The 20177-nt window shown below is 37.9% G+C and overlaps 1 protein-coding gene across 5 annotated transcripts in view; it reads left to right on the top strand.

The window, feature by feature from the left end:
• Window positions 1–2386: 2386 nt before the first annotated feature.
• LOC122059659 overlaps window positions 2387–20177 on the top strand; it is a 21594-nt gene continuing 3803 nt past the window's right edge. The window contains exons 1-7 of one of the 5 annotated variants that reach the window (XM_042622597.1): window positions 2429–2549; window positions 2939–3016; window positions 3140–4371; window positions 11121–11802; window positions 11901–11987; window positions 12674–12862; window positions 19400–19491. In XM_042622597.1, the coding sequence (XP_042478531.1) occupies window positions 3143–4371; window positions 11121–11802; window positions 11901–11987; window positions 12674–12862; window positions 19400–19491 (2279 nt within the window). In that variant the 5' untranslated portion in view covers window positions 2429–2549; window positions 2939–3016; window positions 3140–3142. Of the gene's footprint in view, window positions 2550–2938; window positions 3017–3127; window positions 4372–11120; window positions 11803–11900; window positions 11988–12673; window positions 12863–19399; window positions 19492–20177 lie in introns of all 5 variants that reach the window. The other 4 variants (XM_042622596.1, XR_006134102.1, XM_042622594.1 and 1 more) reach the window with 4 other exon arrangements.

Raw genomic sequence — 20177 nt, 5'->3', positions numbered from 1 at the left:
TCTGTTTAGTTGATGCATATTTGGCTACTGGTAGAAGCCAGATTGGTTCGGCATTTAACAATTTGTTGCTCTCATATTGGCAAGTTAGAGATTATTTTATAACAAGGATTTAGGACTTGGGATAGATAAAAAAAGGGTTTGGTGAAGAAAAAACAGAAAATAGAAACCCTTACCCTGTTACTCGTGAAATCCCTCAAACATTGTGAAAAGATCCTCTCCAATGCATTGGGTACCCAGCGTGTTGGACAGAAACAGGATCCTCAAACACCTTCTTGGAGCTTGCTTATGTCTCTTTAAACTTTTGAGTTATTTTTCACCATTTGGAGGTAAGATTGTATATCAGCCCAAAACAACCTCTGTGGAGCAGTTTGACAGCAAAAGGGGCGAACGAATGAAGATATATTAAGGCTGCTAGCTTTGGAAGGTCTGGATTATGGGTTGTAAAGAATGAAGATATATTAAGGCTGCAATGAAAAACTCAAATCCTCTGCTTTTTTTTTTTTATTCCCTCACCCTCCACAAAAGGATCACAGTTTCTTTTGAGGAAAATTAAGCCTAGGGAAGTTGAAAAGACCTGCCATGTGTCAGCTCATGGTGGCCCACGTGATAGATGGTTGCACCCATCCTATTAGTCAAGGATATCCAAAAAAGGTGGGAAAGTGAATTCCTTCTGTAAATTACAAAAATGTCATGAATTATAAGGCTATCCTAAATGTTATTAGGCATAGTGATGTTTAGTGCCTCTCTCTCTCTCATTGGGGAATCTTCAAATTTGTCAAAAATACCAAATATATGGTAGAAAGCTTAAAATCTCATTGGGGACCTTCAAATTGTCAAAAAGACCAAAAATCTGATAGAAGCTTAAAATCTCATTGGAGACCTTAACTTTGTCAAAAAGTCCAAATAACTGCTAGAAGCTCAAAAACTCATTGGAGCCCTTCAAATGTGTCGAAAAGACCAAACATGAGAGAGAGTTTAATTCTGATTTGAAATATTGTAAGACAATTGATCGCTCTTGCATGCTCATAAAAGTTTTTCGATTTTATGTATTTATTTTTGTCATATGAAAAGGTGACGATGTTGCAAATTTGATCATTGGATACTTAAAAGATGATTTAGATAGACCATGTATAAAAATTCAAACTTCAATTCAATCATATATCCCCATGAAATGGCATATCCTTCCGTATATCAATGGACTCTTTTAGTGGTTTATTCAATTTTTTGGTAGTATTTTTTTTTATTTTTTTTTTTTGTTAATGCCTTGTTTTGTCACTTGGTAAAATTTGGACTGAAACTTGAAACTTGACATGTATAGAGTGTTGGGAGTTTAATTTCCACAAAAATGTCAATCCCATCCAACTTGTCACTTGTCATAAGGTCAGGATTATTGTGCTCAATAGACTAAGAACCCCACATCCATATATGAATAACATTTCAAGTAATGAATAAAAAATGACCATTTGCCAAGGCCCTAAACCATGAGTCATGGAATCTCTATAAACTAAAACCACAAATTGTAAAATCTTGCTAGAAACATAAAAGTTATCTCTACAGTCTGCTGTCATGCATTTTTGGGCACTTGAAAACTCACATTATTTAAAAAAAAATAAATAAATAAAAAATAAAATTAAATTCACACCATGAAACCATCAATATGAACTTAAGAACTAAGTTTTCCTTGACTTGTGGAGTAGAGAAATACTAATGATGTGATCATATGATTGAACTCTTAAGTCATCATTGTACTCTTACCCTTATTGATGAATTCAAAATTACTCATCCCTAATGCAATTTGAATGTATCATCGGGACTTTATGTGAAGATTCTCTATGTACCCATGATATAGAGAGTCTAAGTCTTGAACTTAAAATTATAAGTCTTCCTTAGCCAAATAAACCCTTGTGCATGACGAGTTCTAGAGATGAAATTGTTACGTGAGAAGCATTAAAAGTCGAATGGGTGACCATCAAATAAGTATGGAAATGGAAAATTGTATAAATTGCCAAAGGGCAGTTATAAAAAAAAAAAAAAAAAGTAATTATTTTTGCTATTAAGAAAAAATCTTTTTCTTTTTTATTTATTTTTTAGGGAAGAATTTCCCATGATGTCAGAGTGCAATTTCTTAGCATTAAAGGCCGTGGTGATGACTGATGATTCGTCCAATTTTATTTTATTTTATTTTTTAATTTATTATTTTCTTTTCTTTCCTATCTATTTCTATCCTCTGGACAACCGTAGGGTTTTACTGTCCTTAGCCCATTGGGATTGGTTAATTAACAAGTAAATAAGTAATCAAAACCAATATAAAACATGTGGTACGCTGATTTAGTATCTGATGTATAGAGATGGAGGTACAGTATAACAGTGAGCCAGTCCAATAAAGCTTCTACACCTGTATCCGCAGACGTATCTTCCTCTGAAGACGTAAGGGTTCAGAGGGGCAGGAAGGAGATTCATGTATGGCTCCATCCCCTCTGGATGTGACCATCATTAGTTCTACTTCGAGGCTTCTGGCATTGTTGGATCTCTCCGAAGAACAAAAGGAGGTACTCTTTTCTTATCTTTCTCCTAAATCTTTCTTAGGATCTGTTTATCTTTGTTATTCTTGCCCTGATTTCTACAATTTTTTTTTTTCTTTTTGTGTGGAGAAAAACCGACATAATTTTTTGTTAATTTTTGCTTAATCGTTGTGAAAGCTTCCGAAACATTCAAGAAAAAAAAAAAAAAAAAGAATGGAAAACCTTTGGAATTCTTATCCTTTGGAATTCTTATTAGTATTTTCTCAATCATCGGTCTAATGAAATGAAAATCGTTTTGTGAATTAGCTTTATGATGAATCAAGCCTCCCACCGAAAGATGAAAAGAGGGATCTTTTTGTTTTTAATTTATATCCATTAAATCAACAATCTTATTTGTTCCTTGTTTTATTTTCTAGATTTTTTTTTTCTTAGCGGATCTATGGATTATTGGTATATTTTAATTTGTTGGTTTTCCTGAGAAAGCTGATGATGAGGTGATTTCAGATTGTGCTATACAATGGCTATTTCTGCTAGTTTCTCTTCGGTTAGTTGAAATTAGATTCCAATCTAATGGTTCTTTTTTTCCTTTTGTTTTTGTTTTCAAGTAACAATTTCAGAATATGGAGGATATGGACATGGTAGCGGATGTTCCTGACACTCCCGATAGATTGGCAATCCGTAAGAATGGGAGGGGAGGTGGTGAAAAGGAAATTACTTCATCGGTAGCTGGTAATTCAAAAGATTCTGAGTTGCTGAGTAGAGGGGTCCCCAGTGGACTAAGGGGCCATGGCAAGCTGTTCACAGGAAATGGAAACAACAAAAGATTTTGTACTCGGCCTTCGGAAAAACTAAATATTCATAATGGAATTAAGCGAGGCAGTTCACCAAACTCATTTGATAACACTTATGTTTTCAAAGCTCATCTCTGCAGGAGTTTGGTACACCATAACCCCAGGCTGGAGTCTGAACCATCTGCACTGCCTAAACATTCAGAACTTGTGCCTTCTAGTTCTTGCGGTCATAGAGGTGATAGAGCCAAACTTGGTGCTGACTGTTCTGGCATTGCTGAAGTATTGGCTCCTGATTGTCGAATTCAAGATGGAAATAATAGAAAAGTAATTGATTTGTCAAGCCCGAAAATTAATGGTGGAGATACAAGAAGGAAGATGGTTGCAGGTAATATTAACTTAGATAGAGGAAAAGGCTTGTGCACTGAAATTCCTTCTAGACATTCTGCTTGCTTAAACAAGAATGGTGTTCTGAATTTGACTGGACAACATGAGCATACAGGAATACCTGAAAGGGCATGTGGCAAATTAGGAGATTTTATGGCTGAAGAGGTGAGAGGAGGCTCAATAGCAGCCAATGGTTTTTCCTCTTTACATCCTGTTACAAATTCTTCAAGAGCACCCAGCAATGGCTGCAAAGGGAAATCAAAAATAGATGATACCTGTATTTTTACAGCCGTGGCTTCGGATCACACGAGAAGTTTTGATCTGAATCATGATTCTCAACCAAATACCAGAGAGATGACGTTAGAATCTCTGCAACCTATAATGTCACCAAGGAGAACAGGGCAAAAAAGGCTTGTACGCAATGGGTGTATCTCTCCATTTAATATCGCAAGGGCTAAACAAACTTCTGAGAACCATTGTAAGAGTTCTGTGGATGTTGAACAGACTGATGTTGGTAGAGTGATCACCAATGTGGAGGCTCCATCATGTCAAAAAAACATTCTTAGCCCTGATTCTGAAAGCAACCAGGCTGATGTAGTGAAAGGAAAAAGGGTAATGAGAGATGCAAATCCAACAGATGAGCATGATGTGGAAGGCATGCACTTGCCGAGTAGGTAGTGTACTCCTCATCAGCATTCAAGAGTCTCTTTTTCTTTATTAGTATTTCTTTCTTGTTAATTGGTTGCTGAATTGTAAGGACTCTCCTAGTTAACATGCATATATATACATGCTCAATGTTTTGTTTGACAGTGCAAATTTTGAGGAATGCTCTTTGCTTTGTTGATTGGGTTCTAGATGTTGAGACAAAGGGGATTTCTTTCCTGTGGCGACTTCTGAGAGCTGGATTATGAGATTGCATCACAATTAATTAGTCATTTTGCCTTCCCATTTTGCTGGACTGAAGGAAAGGCTTCCATCATACTTCTATTTATGTTATCTTCCTATTGCTTGGTTGGTCATAAATTCCCTTTAGACAAGAACCTTTATCTGAGCTACCTTCATTGTGTTAATTCTAAGATAGCTCTGGTCCCCTTAATTTCTCTCTATCTCTCTTAATAACTGAAGTGCATTTTCATTTTAAATCTTTCTGTTATCCTTATCTTCGATGATTTATCTTTTTTCATTTTTTCAGTTTCACCAGCCTTGTTTCCTTGTCACGACAGGTTTCTTTATTTTGAATTTATATAAATTCAACAGAACCTCATTCCCCGTCTTTTTTTAAATGCGCAGCAAATTCTTTATTTTATATGGTTATATATATATATATACATATATATGTCCTGTAATAGTACCTCATCTTTCAAGGAAATGACATGCTACATTTTCTCAACCAATACTTCTTAGGAGTGGCAGCATTTTATGTTGCAATGCCTTTCCACCATCCATACGAATCTTCTCTTGTGGTTGGAAGGGAATTAATCCTCTTAATATCTCTTCTCTATTTCTAAACCCGCTAAGTTCACTATTCCTCGATCTCCCTATCAGTCAATAGTTTCAGCCACTCGATTATGACCTTTACATATGCCAGACATCTGTTGCATTTAAACCACCTGTTGATGTCCCTTTCTCTTGATTAACCTGTGCTGTTCATTTTCTCTTTTCTCGTGCTACTATGTTTAACAGATACCTTACCTTTTCTCATCTAGCCATCTTCCTTTCTTGCCAAGAGCATTTTGCTTCAGTTTCATTGATACTTCTAGTCACCCACAAAGGTTTCTTGAGTGGTTCATGGATAGTTGGATGGATAGATGGTTGGATGGATGGATGGATGGATGGATGGATGGATGGATGGATGGATGGATGGATAGATAGATAGGTAGATAGCTAGATAGATAGGTAGGTCGATGGATAGATGGATAGATGGATGGATGGATGGTTACCTTAAGTTTGCACACCCTTTTGCAAAGAGAGTTTACCTTAAAGATTCGCACTTGGTTGGGTTTGTTTTGTAATCTTTATTCTTTTATTTTACTATGTTTTACTTTGAGTAGGTTACGTAGGAGGTAGAGTTCAATTCAATTTTAGTCCTAGTATGAGATATGGATTCTTTATTTCTTTTCTTTATTTATGCAAGCATGTATCCATCGATGGACAAACTTGAGTAGTGAATGAGATTTTTCATTGGTTGCTGCCAAGAGCTGTGAGTGCGTGTACTGTTATTCCTCTCTTCTTCTGTTCTTATGTTTATCTCCTTCCCTTATTAGTTCTTTCTTCTATCATCTTCCTCTCTTCTTCGTGCTACTGCTAGGTATATCAGTTCTGTTCTAACGTGACTTGCAATGCAGCAAGTGTATATCGATCTTCCTCACCCCTCTTTCTTCCTCATATTCTAGGCATGGATTGTCGATCCATAGACGACCTTAGCCTTATAGTTTGGCCCTAAGACTTGCACTATGTGAGAATCAAATCAAACTACTGACCTGTTTCTCACTTGATGCGGATCCGGGTTCCAACAGTCGGAATCGGATTGCTTATGGGCCCACAATCAACAAATAATTTAATTTAAACAAACCAGTGGAAGTACTGTAATTTATGGCACAACTTAGAAAGGAGTAGCAGACTCGTAATTAGATGGAACTAAAGGCCAAGCTACAATATGCTAGTAAAAGGGTAATTAAGGAACCAGGGAGAAAATAGGACAAGAGATAATAAGGAAATAAAATTGAGGGTAGTATGGTCAAACCAGGGTTTTAAAAGACCTAAACAACAGCCTATGATTTTCAGTCCTCTTCTCCTTGTCGTGAGAACCAGAAACCAGTGGAACTTGAAGAATCAAGCTTCAGCCAACAGAAATCAAGCCTCAACAGTTCTGGAATTCCAGATTTAATGTCGCCCAAGCCTGTTGGATCAATCGTAACCAGTACAGTTCAAAGATTCAAGCAAATACTTGGAATATAAAGTCTGAATCTTGGAACCAGCGATAGTTGCAGGTATGGTCTGCCACTGACTTCAACTCTTGTGATTACTGGGTTCTTTGGAGAGCAATGGACAAGGGTATGGATCGCAGGCAGGAGCTTCTCCTTTGGCCAGAACTGGAATGCAAATAGAAATCTGTCGGAGGAGTTCCGGCAAACCCTCTTTTGTTTTCTGAAATCACCCCAGCAGAGAAGAGGAACAAAGCCCAGTGATGAGGTCGTGAACAGAGAATAGAGGGTAGGAAAGAGAAAACCAGCAAGAAGAAGGAGAAGATAAGAAGGGAAAAAGAAAATAAGAGAGAAAAATCAGAAACGAGAGAGATGGGGGTCACGGCAGTCCATATTCAGCCAAGCAAAACATTCAATTTTTTTCAAAAAACTTCAAATCTAAAAAATCTCCATCGTTTACATATCCAATATAAAGGAAAAATCAAACAATTAATGACAACTACTGAAAAGGAAACTATTCTAAAATTAGAAGCTAGCTAATTTCAAAGGAAATTGTTTCTAAAACAAAAGAAAATCAAATCAAAGATATTTTATTTTTCCTAAGTCCATCGTGCAACTGCATCTTCACTTCACTGCTAGGAATCATTTCAGCCCTTTTTAATTAAGTAGGCCTTGTTTTCTGGAACTGATGTTGCCCACTCTTAAGAGACCTGTGTGCTACCAATCCATGGCTGAAGTTTCAGATTGAATTGAGATCTACAGGGTGAGTTCTAACATCTGATAGCATACTGGTTCTACAGCCAGTACGACATTGTCGAGAAGAAGAGTAGTGACAGTATTTTAGGCATCACCTTATTCTTCTCTTTCCATTATTACCCTGCCCCTTTACTTCTTACCCAACCTATATCCTTATTTTGTGTTGCTTCCAAGATTAGCCCTGATCTATAGATCATAAACCCATTATTTCTTCTCTCTTTTACCTACCAAGTAGCCACTTGAAAATTTTGGTTAATGACCGGATTGCCATTCCCATTACATATTGATCCAGGCACTTGGTGATGCAGAATTGAAGACCTACTCACATAAACAAGGGAGGTCCTATTAAGTTTCTGTTTTATTTTGGCCTAACTCACACAAAGCTTGGTTGGGGGGGGGGGGTTTAATTTCCACCTCATTTTTTATTTTCTTTGTCTTATCACTTAAAAGTCATAGGATTGTGTTAGGACTTTAAATCATTGTCCAAGTCGGTATCGGTGGAGGCTTTTCCCACTTGTATTCTAACTCTATTTTACTTCCAAGAAAATCAAAGAAGGGGCCTCATTGTTGCCCAAGGTTTTAGAAAATACAAAGTTGCTACTGCTGCAATTGTCTTCTTGTCTTGAAGATCTTCCTTGTGTGTGATCGTGGTGAAGGGGTTGGTGACATCATGTGGTCTGAAGCCTGGACAGATCGTTTATTATTATTGTTCTTCTACTGCTGCTGGATCTTCTTTCTTATTCTTATTTATTTCTCCTCTTGCTGCCATTACCAAGTAAGTACTGTTCTTAAGTTTATTCAACTAGAATTCGAGCTTCTAAAAGGATACAAGGTATTTTTTTCAGATTAGGCATTCTAGCCAGCCGATTGATCTGAGATTTGGAATACATCATCAACAGCCTAAGAACAGAATTTGATCCAAGTTTGGATCTGTTCTGACCGTTGGATTTTGAGATATTTCAATTTCTCCCTATTCTACCCTACCTTCTAAACCTGGAATCGATTCTGTGTTACTGTCTTCATATAGCTTCTGTTTTACCTCCAATTTGTGATCTACTTCCTGTTCTGATTCAGAGTTCGATTGGAGTGTTTGTGCTAATTTCTGATACCTAAAACTATCCTTGGAAATTACATAAATACCCCTATCGGTTACTGTTTGTTATCTCTTCCTTAGTTGCTGATTTGTTACATCTGTTAGTCACTGTTTGGCTACTGTTTTGACTCTTTCAAATACAGTACTATGTTACTGGGGTGGTCCCATTGTGATCCCAAATGGGATTTTCGAACCCAGGATCATATCGACACCCTTCTGCAAAGTTTTTGTTATCCCCCACCTTCAAAGTTCATACCCTTTTAAGAAAAAAAAAAAAAAAGAGAGACGGGGAATAGGGATGTAAATGGATAGTCAAAAATCCGTATTCGATTCGTGTTCGTATTCGTTTAAGAGTATCCGTATTCGGAAAACCCCTATCCAGAAACTATCCGAATCTATCCGAAAACTAAGCAGATACGAATATGATAATCCTAGTTTCCGACTGATTATTATCCGATTCGTTTAGCTATCCAACGGTATAGAATATTCGCATCCATTTTATAAGATTAAGTGAATATTAGTTTTTATTATTACATTAATAGTATTATAGAAATATGTATAATATGTCATATATATATATATACACACATATATATTTTTTAAATAGTGAAATATACCCATCTAAAGGCTAGATTTAGGGATTTATATTTTGGACCATAAGATGAAAAGAAAAAAGAAAAGAGGGCTTATTCGACTAAACCCCCAAATCAACCCTAAAATCCTTCCCCAGTTCCAATAGCCTCATTGAATAGCCGCACACCGCATCGTCCTCCCCAATCTGAAACCCGCATTTTTTGGCAAGTTAAAATCCTCCTCAACTTTCCCATTCCATACCCTTTCTTCTTATTTTCAGCTTGCAGCCCAATCGGAAAGTGTGAAGAAATAGAGAGTTAGATAGAGATCCATGGGACTCACCCATCATCTTCTTCTTCTTTCTCTCTTTTTTTTTTTTTTTCCGACTTGCAGCCCCAATCGGAAAGTGTAGGAAAATAGATTTAGATAGAGACCATGGACTCACCATCATCTTCTTCTTCTTCTTCTCTTCTTTTTTTTTTTTTTTTTTTAACTTGCAGTTAAGGCGGAAAGTGCCAAAGTGGGGACTGAGGAGAACATCAGTTTATCTGAGATCACCCATCTCTGGCCTCTGCTTGTTCACGCTGCTCGTTACTCTGGATTTGAAATGCTGCCCTATTACATCCGTGCCTAAAACCTTGTTGCCTAAAGCACTGGCTGAACATTGAAGAAGCTGAATAGCAGATTGACAAGCTTAAAAAACAGAAAAGAAGTCGGGTTGCAAATGGAAGCTCTAGGCAATATCAAGCACAATAATGTAAAAAATCCCTAATGGAAGCTTATCTTCCCTTCTTCACGGTACCCCTCTCTTCCCTTCTTCACTGTATATCTCCCCCTGGTGATCATTCGAATCGAACAATAACTGGGTTATCCGGTTAGTGATCGAATTCGAAATTGAAAGTAATTTTATTATCCGAACAGTTAAACGGTTCGAATACCAATATAAAATTTTTAAACAGATTCGGAAACGGAATCATCCTATCCGAACCGTTTACATCCCCAACGGGGAATAATTCAACGGATAAGCCAGCATTTAGTTAGCTACTAGAGAACTTATTTTCAAGATCAACTCCTATCTACAACTTCCCTATTGTCGCCTTTGCATCACAACTTCAATGGGGGATACAAACTTTGAGGATAGCAAGGAAACTTCCTCAAACACATGGGTTGTGTGTGTTTGTCTAATATGTCAAGAATTTGAAATAGAGAAATGATAATTTGACTAGGAAAGTTTAGGATTTAGACAAATTAGGGTTAGGGCTGGTCTAATCTAGTTATGTGAAGGATATTTAGACATTGAATCTGAAAGGTTAAGGTTTGGATGAAAAGACTGATTTTTGAGAAAAGAATCTTGTGTAGTTAACTACCAACAAATGAATGTGGAAAGGTGTTGATCTTTAAAATCGTCACGGCTTTGTGTGTTCAATTGGGGTTTAGAAATACAATTCCAATTATAAATAGTAAAGTCCTCTTCATTATCAATTGAAAGAAAAGTTCGATTTGGTTTTTGGACAAGTCTACCGGTCAGTCCGCATAATGCTTGCATGTACATTTTATTCTGCTCTTAGTACACCTTATGCCAATGGCTAGATAGCCACTTTACATTACGAAAAAAAAAAAAAAGATAGCCACTTTATAGTGTGCAGATAATAATAGGACTTGTATTTCTTTGAGACAGTAACTTTAAGGATAAGTCATCTTGGAAGCTACTTTTATGTGTGTAAGAGACATATTTGGGCACCCGATTGGATTTTTGTCTGATTTTGTCATTCTACAGTACCCACATCTTTGTATTTATGTAAAGCGTGCAATTTGATGGGTGTAAATGGAGTATTATGAACCTCTAGACTGCTTTAACTGTCTTCTGTAGTCTGAACACTCGCAGCATGTAATATGATTGCTCATTGGATTTGTAGGCTCTGTTGTTTACCCCTTTGAGATGGTTTTCTTATTTAATATCCTGGACTATGATGGTTGATAGTTGTGATGAATTAATTTAAATTTGCTTTCCCTACCAACTTCACACTTCCTAGCTGCCCTGGTGCCATAGCCGTGAAAGCATGATATGTTTCTGCAGAGGTTCTCTAATTCATATGGAAGAGGATATCGGAATCAGAGCTGGCAGCGGTAATGCTTTCAGATGCTTTGAAGGTATTGGTGGTTGGAGAAGCACCCGTAGTCGTTCCAAAATGCCATCTGCACTGGCATATGATGAGGTTGTGTGCCCTTCCAGAAGTGATCAGAGACATGTCAACAGAACAGAAAATAGGGATCATATGGGTGCAGTAAATAATAGCTCCACAAGCGACTTTGTTGAAATTACTGATCGGTACTCTCTTCAGCAAAATCCTAATTCGCTTTCTAGTGTTCTGTCTGAGTCGGACAGAGTTAATGGACAACAACGTGGAGCAAACAAGCTAATGAGAAGGCAGAAGAAACAGGGCTCAACTCGCAGTAATGTTGGTCAATGCTCTACTTCTACTCCTGATGATTCAGGCATTGCTCATCTCTTGTCATCTGGGGATCCTCTTAATGCTCGATCAACTAGAAGAAGAAATCCTGATTGCCGTGGCAACTCAGGTTCAGTTATAGTGATTGATGAGTTTTCACCTGAGACAAGAGGTGGTAACTCTGTAGATATCAGTCAATTGGTTGATAATGATTCTGATACTAGGGCTAGGCAACTGGAAGCTGATGAGATATTGGCTCGTCAACTGCAAGAACAATTCTATTCTGAGTTGCCGGGAGCTGTTGGAGAGGTTTGTTTTCCATATTTAGTGGTCATGTTAAACTGTTGAGCTGTTCTTACTTTATATCCTATCAGCATGCTTTATATATTTTATCTTCCTATCCACAGTTGGATGCAAATATTGCCCGGACACTGCAGCAGGAGGAGGATGCTCGGAATGCATCTCATCGTGGGAATCTACATGCACCACATCCTGTAAGTCGGCCTCTGTGCATGCAGGGTTTACCCATGAAATGACGGTGCTTAAAACATTTTCTGCGGTTGATTGATTATTTTCTAATCCTATGATTTAATTATCATTATCCACTGTTATCATTATTATAGGGAAAATTTGTTTGCATGACCCTGTTTAGAGACGCTTCACTAAATGGTCCATCGTTTTGGAGCCAGAAACCATCTAGTTGATTATCTATTGTGCATTTTAAGCTGTTAAATCATGATGAAATCAGTGGAGGTTGATGTGGGGATTCCAACTGTCTGATAGATAAATGACCATTTGAATTGGCCAACTATATCAAGTGCAAAATCAATTATATGAAGAGCAACCCAGTGCAAAATCAATTATATGGTCCACCATATATTGATTCTCTTCCCTAACTATCCAAATCTCGACCAAGATTGAAATGTTGATAGTGCCATACTGCCATGTGGTGTAATGTTTTTGGACTGAAATCTACCGAATGAGTCATGGATGATGTGGAAAATATAGCCACAAAAAAGAGATCTAGCTAACCTGCAACATGGCAAATTTTTAGGGCCATTCAAAGAAGGCTCTCTAAACAGACTGTATGAGAAACATTTCTCATTATTTTGTTACTTTAAACTAGAGGATTTTTGTATATCCTGTACCTATATACTAATTTGATTCTCGTTACATGCAGAGAAACCCATCGATGTCCCATCTGTATAGACAATATCCGTCTCGATCTTTCCGGAACCTTTCAGTTCGGACAGCAAATCGTGCTCAACCTCCTAGGTCTGCTAGAATTGGGCGATCGAGGACTAGCTCTCGTACGCTGTCATCTGGGGGGAGGAATCTTCAGTTTCCTCCAGATTTGGATTTTGAAACGGTATTGATTTCTGTGCTGACAATCATACTTTTGGTATTACTTTTTATTTGACAAATTTAATGTTTATGCAATGACATTTTCTTTATTATCTTTTATCTTTTCCGGCGTGGTAATTTTATTAGACCAAAGATTTTGCTTAGTAAGCTGTGGACTTCCAGTACTGCTGTTATAGGGTGTTTTTTTACCAGGTGGAGAACTCTTGATTGGCTATATGTGTAGTTGCCCTGGCAATATTAGTGTTGAAATTGTGGTGATGTTCTAGTATTAGTGGTGATATCCTTAACAGAAAAAAAAAAGGTGTACCCAGTGCACGAGTCTCCCGCCACTGCAGGGTCTGAGTAGGTGTCATAATGTACGCAGCCTTACCCCTGCTTTGTGGAGGGGCTGTTTCCTGACTTGAACTTGTGACCACTAGGTCCCAATGGAGCAACCTTACCATTGTGCTGAGGTCAATCCTCATTAGTGATGACATTTATACTTTGTGCTAATATTTAGGTTTGTCTTTATGAGCCATGGTGGTGTTTAGAAAGTGTGGTGGTGTTTAAAATAAGTGATAAAGTGAGTAAGGTTATTAGTGTCATTGTAATGGATTAGGGTTTATTAATAATACATGCTATTGCTCATGGTTGGATGAACAAGCCAAACTGTGAGCATCTTTTTCTCCCTAGTTGATCTTCTTCTGTCTCTCTCTCTCTCTCTCTCTCTCTCTCTCTCTCTCTCTGTGTTCTCTTCTCTTCTTCTTTATAGATTCTGGTTGGTTATATTTGATTTTGTTACATCGTATCAGAACCATGGAAAAAAAAAAAAATCTGAAACCCCCATTGTTGAAATATGAAAGGCAAGGGTTTCCTCCGATGATTATGTACTAATTGGGGCGAACGGGGGCTGGTTTATGCATTGTAAAATAGCGGGGGTTTTTTTTTCTTTCTTTTGGAGGAGAGAGAGAGAGTCTGTGGTGTTGATGTATTCATTTACATTGCCCTCACTTAAAAAGTTTGAGCTTTTAGGCTAAGTGGTAATGCACATGGTATCAGAGCAGGGAGATTGAGTGTTCGACTCCTAGGAATTTCAACACGGTATCCTGACACTTCTTCCCCCTTGGTGCCACGTGAAGTGTTTCCATGTGAGTGCGTGTCATGTGCAAGGATCGTGCATAGTTGTCATGGCGTCGCCTCGGCGTCACCAAGGCCACGATTTGGCATTCTAGCGGAAAAAGAAGTCCATGGCAGTACTACGATTTACGTGACTCACAAATGGCGGTCGTCATTGGCTGATAGGTGTCGTCATGGCACCGCCATGGACCCCAGGTCATGCTTGATTCACTAGGCGGTCGATTTTTTGTAAAATGCAGGGTGATTTTTGATGATTTGATGTTGCTTAATGTTGGTTTTATATGTTATAGGGTATATATTGTAGGCTTGTAGCATGCTAAATAAATTTAGAAAATAGGGAAAATAAAAAAATAGCATACTACATAACTTTAGAAAATAGGAAAAATAAAAAATAACACATGGGCGATTTGACCGCCATGGCAACGTCATAACGGGCGATTCATCGCCAAATCGATTAGCCACCCCTCCACCGCCTTGGATCGATTTGACGCTGTGACAACTATGGGATCGTGTGTATACAAGCTTACATGTGGCGAGGCTGTTAATGTATACATTTACATTGCCCTCACTTAACAGATTGAGCTTTTAGGCTAAGCGGTAATGCACATGTGAGGCACATTTTTTTTTTTTAAGAGGGCATGCTAAGGAATCTACACAACGGTGTTGTGCAGATCCTCTTCCCAATATGAAAACTAGGGTTTCTTGTGCATGGAGATTTATGCTTTAACATATAAACTCCTGCCATGAAGTATTCTTGCTAGATATTATCTCTTGTGATTGGTAATCCTACTGCCACTGCTCCTGTGTGGATCTATTCTGTCCTATGGATAGCTGGTTATGAAGATTTTCACTGCAGCTGCTGTTTGATGGTGTTCTGCTATTGCTGCTCTTCCCCACTAGCCTGTGGATGGTCATTATTGTTTCCCTGTTTCATGATGTTATTCCCTGCAGTTTATCCGTTCTGATGTTCTGCTCAGATGTATGGTGGTTGCGGTTTACTTCTTGCTGCTACCCTTTTTTGGGTCTTATTTTCATCTTTGTTATGTTGCTTATGGTTTTATCCCTTTGTGGACAGTACAGTGGAAAAATATGATGTGTGGATGGGAGATTGCTTCTAGTTTCTTGATTATCAGATCCATTTTTCTGCAGTTCTTGGTGGCCTTCTAATTGGTGAATGTGCCGTGAATTGCTTCTGTTTTAGGAGTTCTGCTTAGTATACTCCCCTCCATTATTTGTCAACGTGTAGTAACTTATTAGGGGGAATTGAAGATTATTATTATCTACTCATGTCATCAGTAGAGTACTAGAGTGTCATATTTTCTTATTTGTTTGTGTCATCAGCAAGGTGTTTTCTTATTAAGATGGTTACATGCGGTTCACAGCAACAATCTGTTGTTTGTTTGTTATTGTGGTTCACAGTAACCTTATGCTGTGTTATATGTGCTTTGCTGGAACCTTAGGCTATTAGCTGGGGTTCACACTGTTAGAAGTCTATCGAGAGAAAGGAGTCTAGCGAAAGTCGCGGACTCCTCCCTTGGGTTTTCTAGTCCTATTAGGACTATGGGTTTGGGTTTTCTTATTCCTATTAGGACTGAATACTGCCAGAAGTTAGCAATTGGGATGAATTTCCTATTTGTTCTATATTGTTCTATATTGTTCTTTCCTATTCCTAGTAGGACTTGTAATAGCTATTTGGTTCTTTCTTATTCCTACTAGGACTTGTAATAGCTATACTATTTAATGAATAAAGGAGAGCAGCCGCAATCTAATCGATTGGGACTCCCTTTGCTCCACACTCGCATGTCTCTCGTTCTCTCTCTTTTTCTTTTCTTCTCTTTACATGGTATCAGAGCTTCATAAGTTGCTGGTTTGAGAGTCTTTCAAAGGTATTATGCTACTGGTGAAGCTCTAGTTCTTAGAAAAATAAGAACTAGGGCTTCAGTGAAGGTTTGATGCAAATCATACCTGATTTTGTTCATGTCTTCTATTTCTGAATTTGTGCTGAATCGATTGTTACTAGAGAATCAATTTGCTAGTATCATCTGTCTGTTGTTGGTTTCATCTCAAGGAAGGAGACGATGGTTTCGTCCTTAATAGCTGCTGGTTTTGTAGAGCTTCAAATTGTTATTTGGTCAATTTGATTTATTTTCTGCTCATGATTATTTCGTTTGAAGATGTATCTGCTCATGTCTGTCCTCAATAACTATTTTATCTTTTGAAGATGGTATATTTAGCGACATGATGCTCTTTGGTATATTTCAACAACCTGATGTCGTTTGGTCCCTAACAACCTGACGTTGCCTGTTTATTTGTGGAATTTTCTGTGAGACGTCTGTTTAGGAGATCTCTGTTTGAGGTACGTGAGTCCTTTTGTTGTAGCTATTGGGAGCTATAGTTTTTGCTGTAGTATCTTCTTTGGGAAGGTCTTTTGATGTAGCTATTGGATACTACACTTTTGCTTTGAGATTATATGAGAGTGCCTTCTTTGGGAAGGGCCTTCGGTGTTATTGGAGTGCCTTCTTTGGGAAGGGCTTTCGTTGTTATTGGACTGCCTTCCTTGGGAAGGGTTTTCGTTGGTGTTAGTGCCTTCTTTGGGAAGGGCTTTCTTTGTTGTTGGACTGCCTTCTTTGGGAAGGGCTTTCGTTACTATTGGACTGCCTTCCTTGGGAAGGACTTCCGTTGGTGTTCGAGTGCCTTCTTAGGTAGGGCATTCGTTGCTTTTGGAGTTTTTGATGGCTTTATGATGGTTGATTGGAGTTCTCTCTATGCTCATTGGAGTTCTTGTTGGTCCAAGTTGGAGCTTTCTTTTGCTATATGTATACTCCAGCTTGAGGGGGAGTGTTAGAAGTCTATTGAGAGAAAGGAGGAGTCTAGCACAAGTCGCAGACTCCTCCCTTAGGTTTTCCTAGTCCTATTAGGACTATGAGTTTGGGTTTTCTTAGTCCTATTAGGACTAAATACAACCAGAAGTTTTCAATTAGTATTAGTTTCCTATTTGTTCTTTCCTATTCCTAATAAGACTTGTAATAGCTATTTGGTTTTTTCTTATTCCTAGTAGGACATGTAATAGCTGTTCTATTTAATGAATGGAGGGCAGCCCCAATGTAATCGATTGGGACTCCCTTTGTTCCACAATTGCAGGTCTCTCTTTCTCTGTACGTTTCTTCTATTCTCTTTACATGCACCAACCTTATGCTGTTATCTGTGGTTGGCAGCATCCTTATGCTGTTATCTATGGTTCGCAACAACGTTATGCTGCTATCTCTGGTTCACAGCAACCTGTGTTGCTCTTTTTTTGTTTTTTCTCTCTATTTCTTTGTGAAGATTACTGCTTGCCTTCCTTGAGAGTGGCTTATAATGTTGGTGTTACTATTATTATTTTCTGGCTTGTGGTTGGCATTCTCTGCCACTTATTTTGTTTGTTGCTGTCTGGATCTATTCGGCACGAAGATTTTTTCTCTGCTATTGCTGCTGATGATTGGTGTTCTTATGTTGGTGTTGCAATCGGAAGGAAGCTCTCTTTGTGGTTACTGGCATCTATTATTTCTATATATATGTTCATGGCTAGTTTTGCTTTCTATGTCTGTTCTTGTTGTTCCAGGCTGGAGCCCTTGATATTATACTCCAGCTTGAGGGGGAGTGTTGAAGTAGCGGTGATGTTTAGTAGTGTGGTGATGTTTTAGTGTTAGTGGTAACTTTTATAATTTCTGCTAGTATTTAGATTTATGTTTATGAGTCATGGTGTTGTTTAGAAACAAGTAAGGGTATTAGTGTTATTGTAATAGATTAGATCATTAGAGTTTATTATTAATACATGCTATTGATCCTGGTTGGATGAACAATTGCTTACTGTTGGATAAACAAGCTAAACTGTGAGCCTCGTTTTCTCCCTAGTTGATCTCTCCCTCTCTCTTTTGGTTCTCTTCTTCTTTTTCTTCTTCTTCTTCCTCCTCTTATATTCTATTTCTTTTCTCCTTCTCTTCTTCTTCTTCATCTTCATTGATTCTGGTTAGTTATATTTGATGGCCGACTTGTCTTCAAGGTTCTGTCTTGCACTGCCCTGTTTAGTTGATCTTATAAGTTTCCTGTCAGTCATTGGTCATGTATAAGTATAGCATCATTTACGGATCAATATTTTAGATGACCAGATTCATCAGCCATATTGGAATAATACCAACCAAAGAGAAAAAATGGGAATCAGAATAATGAACGAAACAGCGGGGTAGTAGCATGTTGGGAAGGGAGCGCAAGTGCTATTGCTAGGGAGCAGTTTGCGGTGTATAGCGTGTGGTGCGCGCTGTTGCGTTCATTATCTAGTGCAAGGAGCATGTTATTGCGTTAAGGCTCTGGAGCGCAGTAGTAGCGTGTGCTAGGGCTAGAGCACCTAGTAAGCGTTGGTGCAGTATAGCGCAGTAGTAGTGTTAAGGGGTAGACGGGTAGTTAGTGTGCATTAGCATTAGTGCATTAGAGTGCTGCGCATTGCGCGTTGTACTTCTTAGAGCAATGATGTTAAAGCGCATGTGTTCCCAGGCATAACCACCAAGGTGGCCTTGGTGATTGCATGGTATTGTGGATGTGACCAACCTTTTCCCATATCCACTTCTTGATTTGCAAATATATGCTATAGCCATATTGGTTGGTAAAAATAAAAAAAGAAGATGATATCAACTGTAAATACAAATATAGGAGTTCCTTATCTCAATTGGCGTGTGGCTGTGGATTATTACGTATTAGCATATCATGCTATTCAACATTGTCAGGGATAAAGCCAGCAAAAGCCATAACTAGGCAATCACCTAGACTACACCAAGAAGCCTTACTGTGTAGTTAGTACTTAATAGTTATTTGGTTGATACAACGTGACAATGATTTAATTGTCTATTAAATGATGTGTGGAGCACTTCTCCACTTGTGATTGTAATATTCAAAATGCTTAACTTACAAATTCTGTGAGGTCACAATCCAATCACAGGTCAAATAAATGTGATTTATCCTTTCTCCCCTATTTTGTGGGATTTCCATTGCCCAAGATAGCATTTGATGTGTTCAGATAGGCCGGTGAGTGAGGTTAGCGAAGCCCTATATTTAGCAAGAGTACTTTGGTTCTGCAACTAGAGTATCCCTACTACCTGCCATCTGCATAATACAAAATTTTAGATACAAGGGAAATTGCTATGCTTTCTCATCTTTGATTCTTTTCCCTCTGTCTTTGTTTGTTGTGAAACTTGAATTTAGGATTCTCTTTACTTGTTAGGACCATTATTCTTGAAATTGACACTTCCCGCTTTCAATGAACTTATTATTTAGGGTTTTAGGACTCTTCGTAGTAGAAAATCAAATGCATGGAAATTGTGAGTTAACATATTGAGTTGGTATTTAGGTTGCAGGCGAAATGTATTCATTCTAATTTTTTTGTTTCTTCCAGAGAATTGATATATTGGAGGCATTAGAAGCAGCAGTTGGAAACAGTAACGACATGAGACGGGCTGGTCATGTATTTCAACGTGATTTCAACGAGTAAGCATTTTTTGTCATTGTTTATTAATCTATAATCTTGTGGCTTCTTTGTAAATTGTGCTGCTTTAACTAGTGGAAAAAATATTTTAGACCTCCTTGGCAACTGGATCCATGACATATGGTTTCTAGTGTTAGCATTCCCACCACTGAATTGTTCCTAAATTTATTTATTTTTAGGGAACTTATTGCCCCTTCTTTTATGCTTTTGAAATAGTTTTTATTTTTTTAATTTTTATCTTTTTGTTGCTGATGAAAAATTAAAAAAAGGAAAATAAAGAATTAACTCATTCCCCCCCCCCCCCTTATTTTTTTAAAGAATAAGAAAACATGGACTTGAACTTCTTGTTGAAACACTTCGTAACATTGGGGTAGGGGGACACAAGGGCTAATTTAAGTGCGCACTTGCATGGTTGCTGGTGTTAAGTTGCAGACTGCACATGAACTATAAGTTTTGAACTCGTCATCTAGTTCTAGGCAGTAGGCTCAAGTAATCTCTTGGTTCATCAATATGCTCATTCATGGTCGATTTTTATATTTTAACTGCTGCTTCATGGCTGGCTTCATAATTTAGTGTCCTTTTCTGCAAAAGCTTAGCCTGTTGACAAATGCGATTGTGGGGTTATGGGCATATTAATATATGAATTCTACCTTGTTCTAAACTTCTTCTCTTGAGTTTTTTTTTTTTT

Source organism: Macadamia integrifolia, chromosome 13, assembly GCF_013358625.1.
Source record: "Macadamia integrifolia cultivar HAES 741 chromosome 13, SCU_Mint_v3, whole genome shotgun sequence".
In the NCBI taxonomy this organism is placed as follows: domain Eukaryota; kingdom Viridiplantae; phylum Streptophyta; class Magnoliopsida; order Proteales; family Proteaceae; genus Macadamia; species Macadamia integrifolia.
This window is presented reverse-complemented; position numbering and strand designations above follow the sequence as displayed.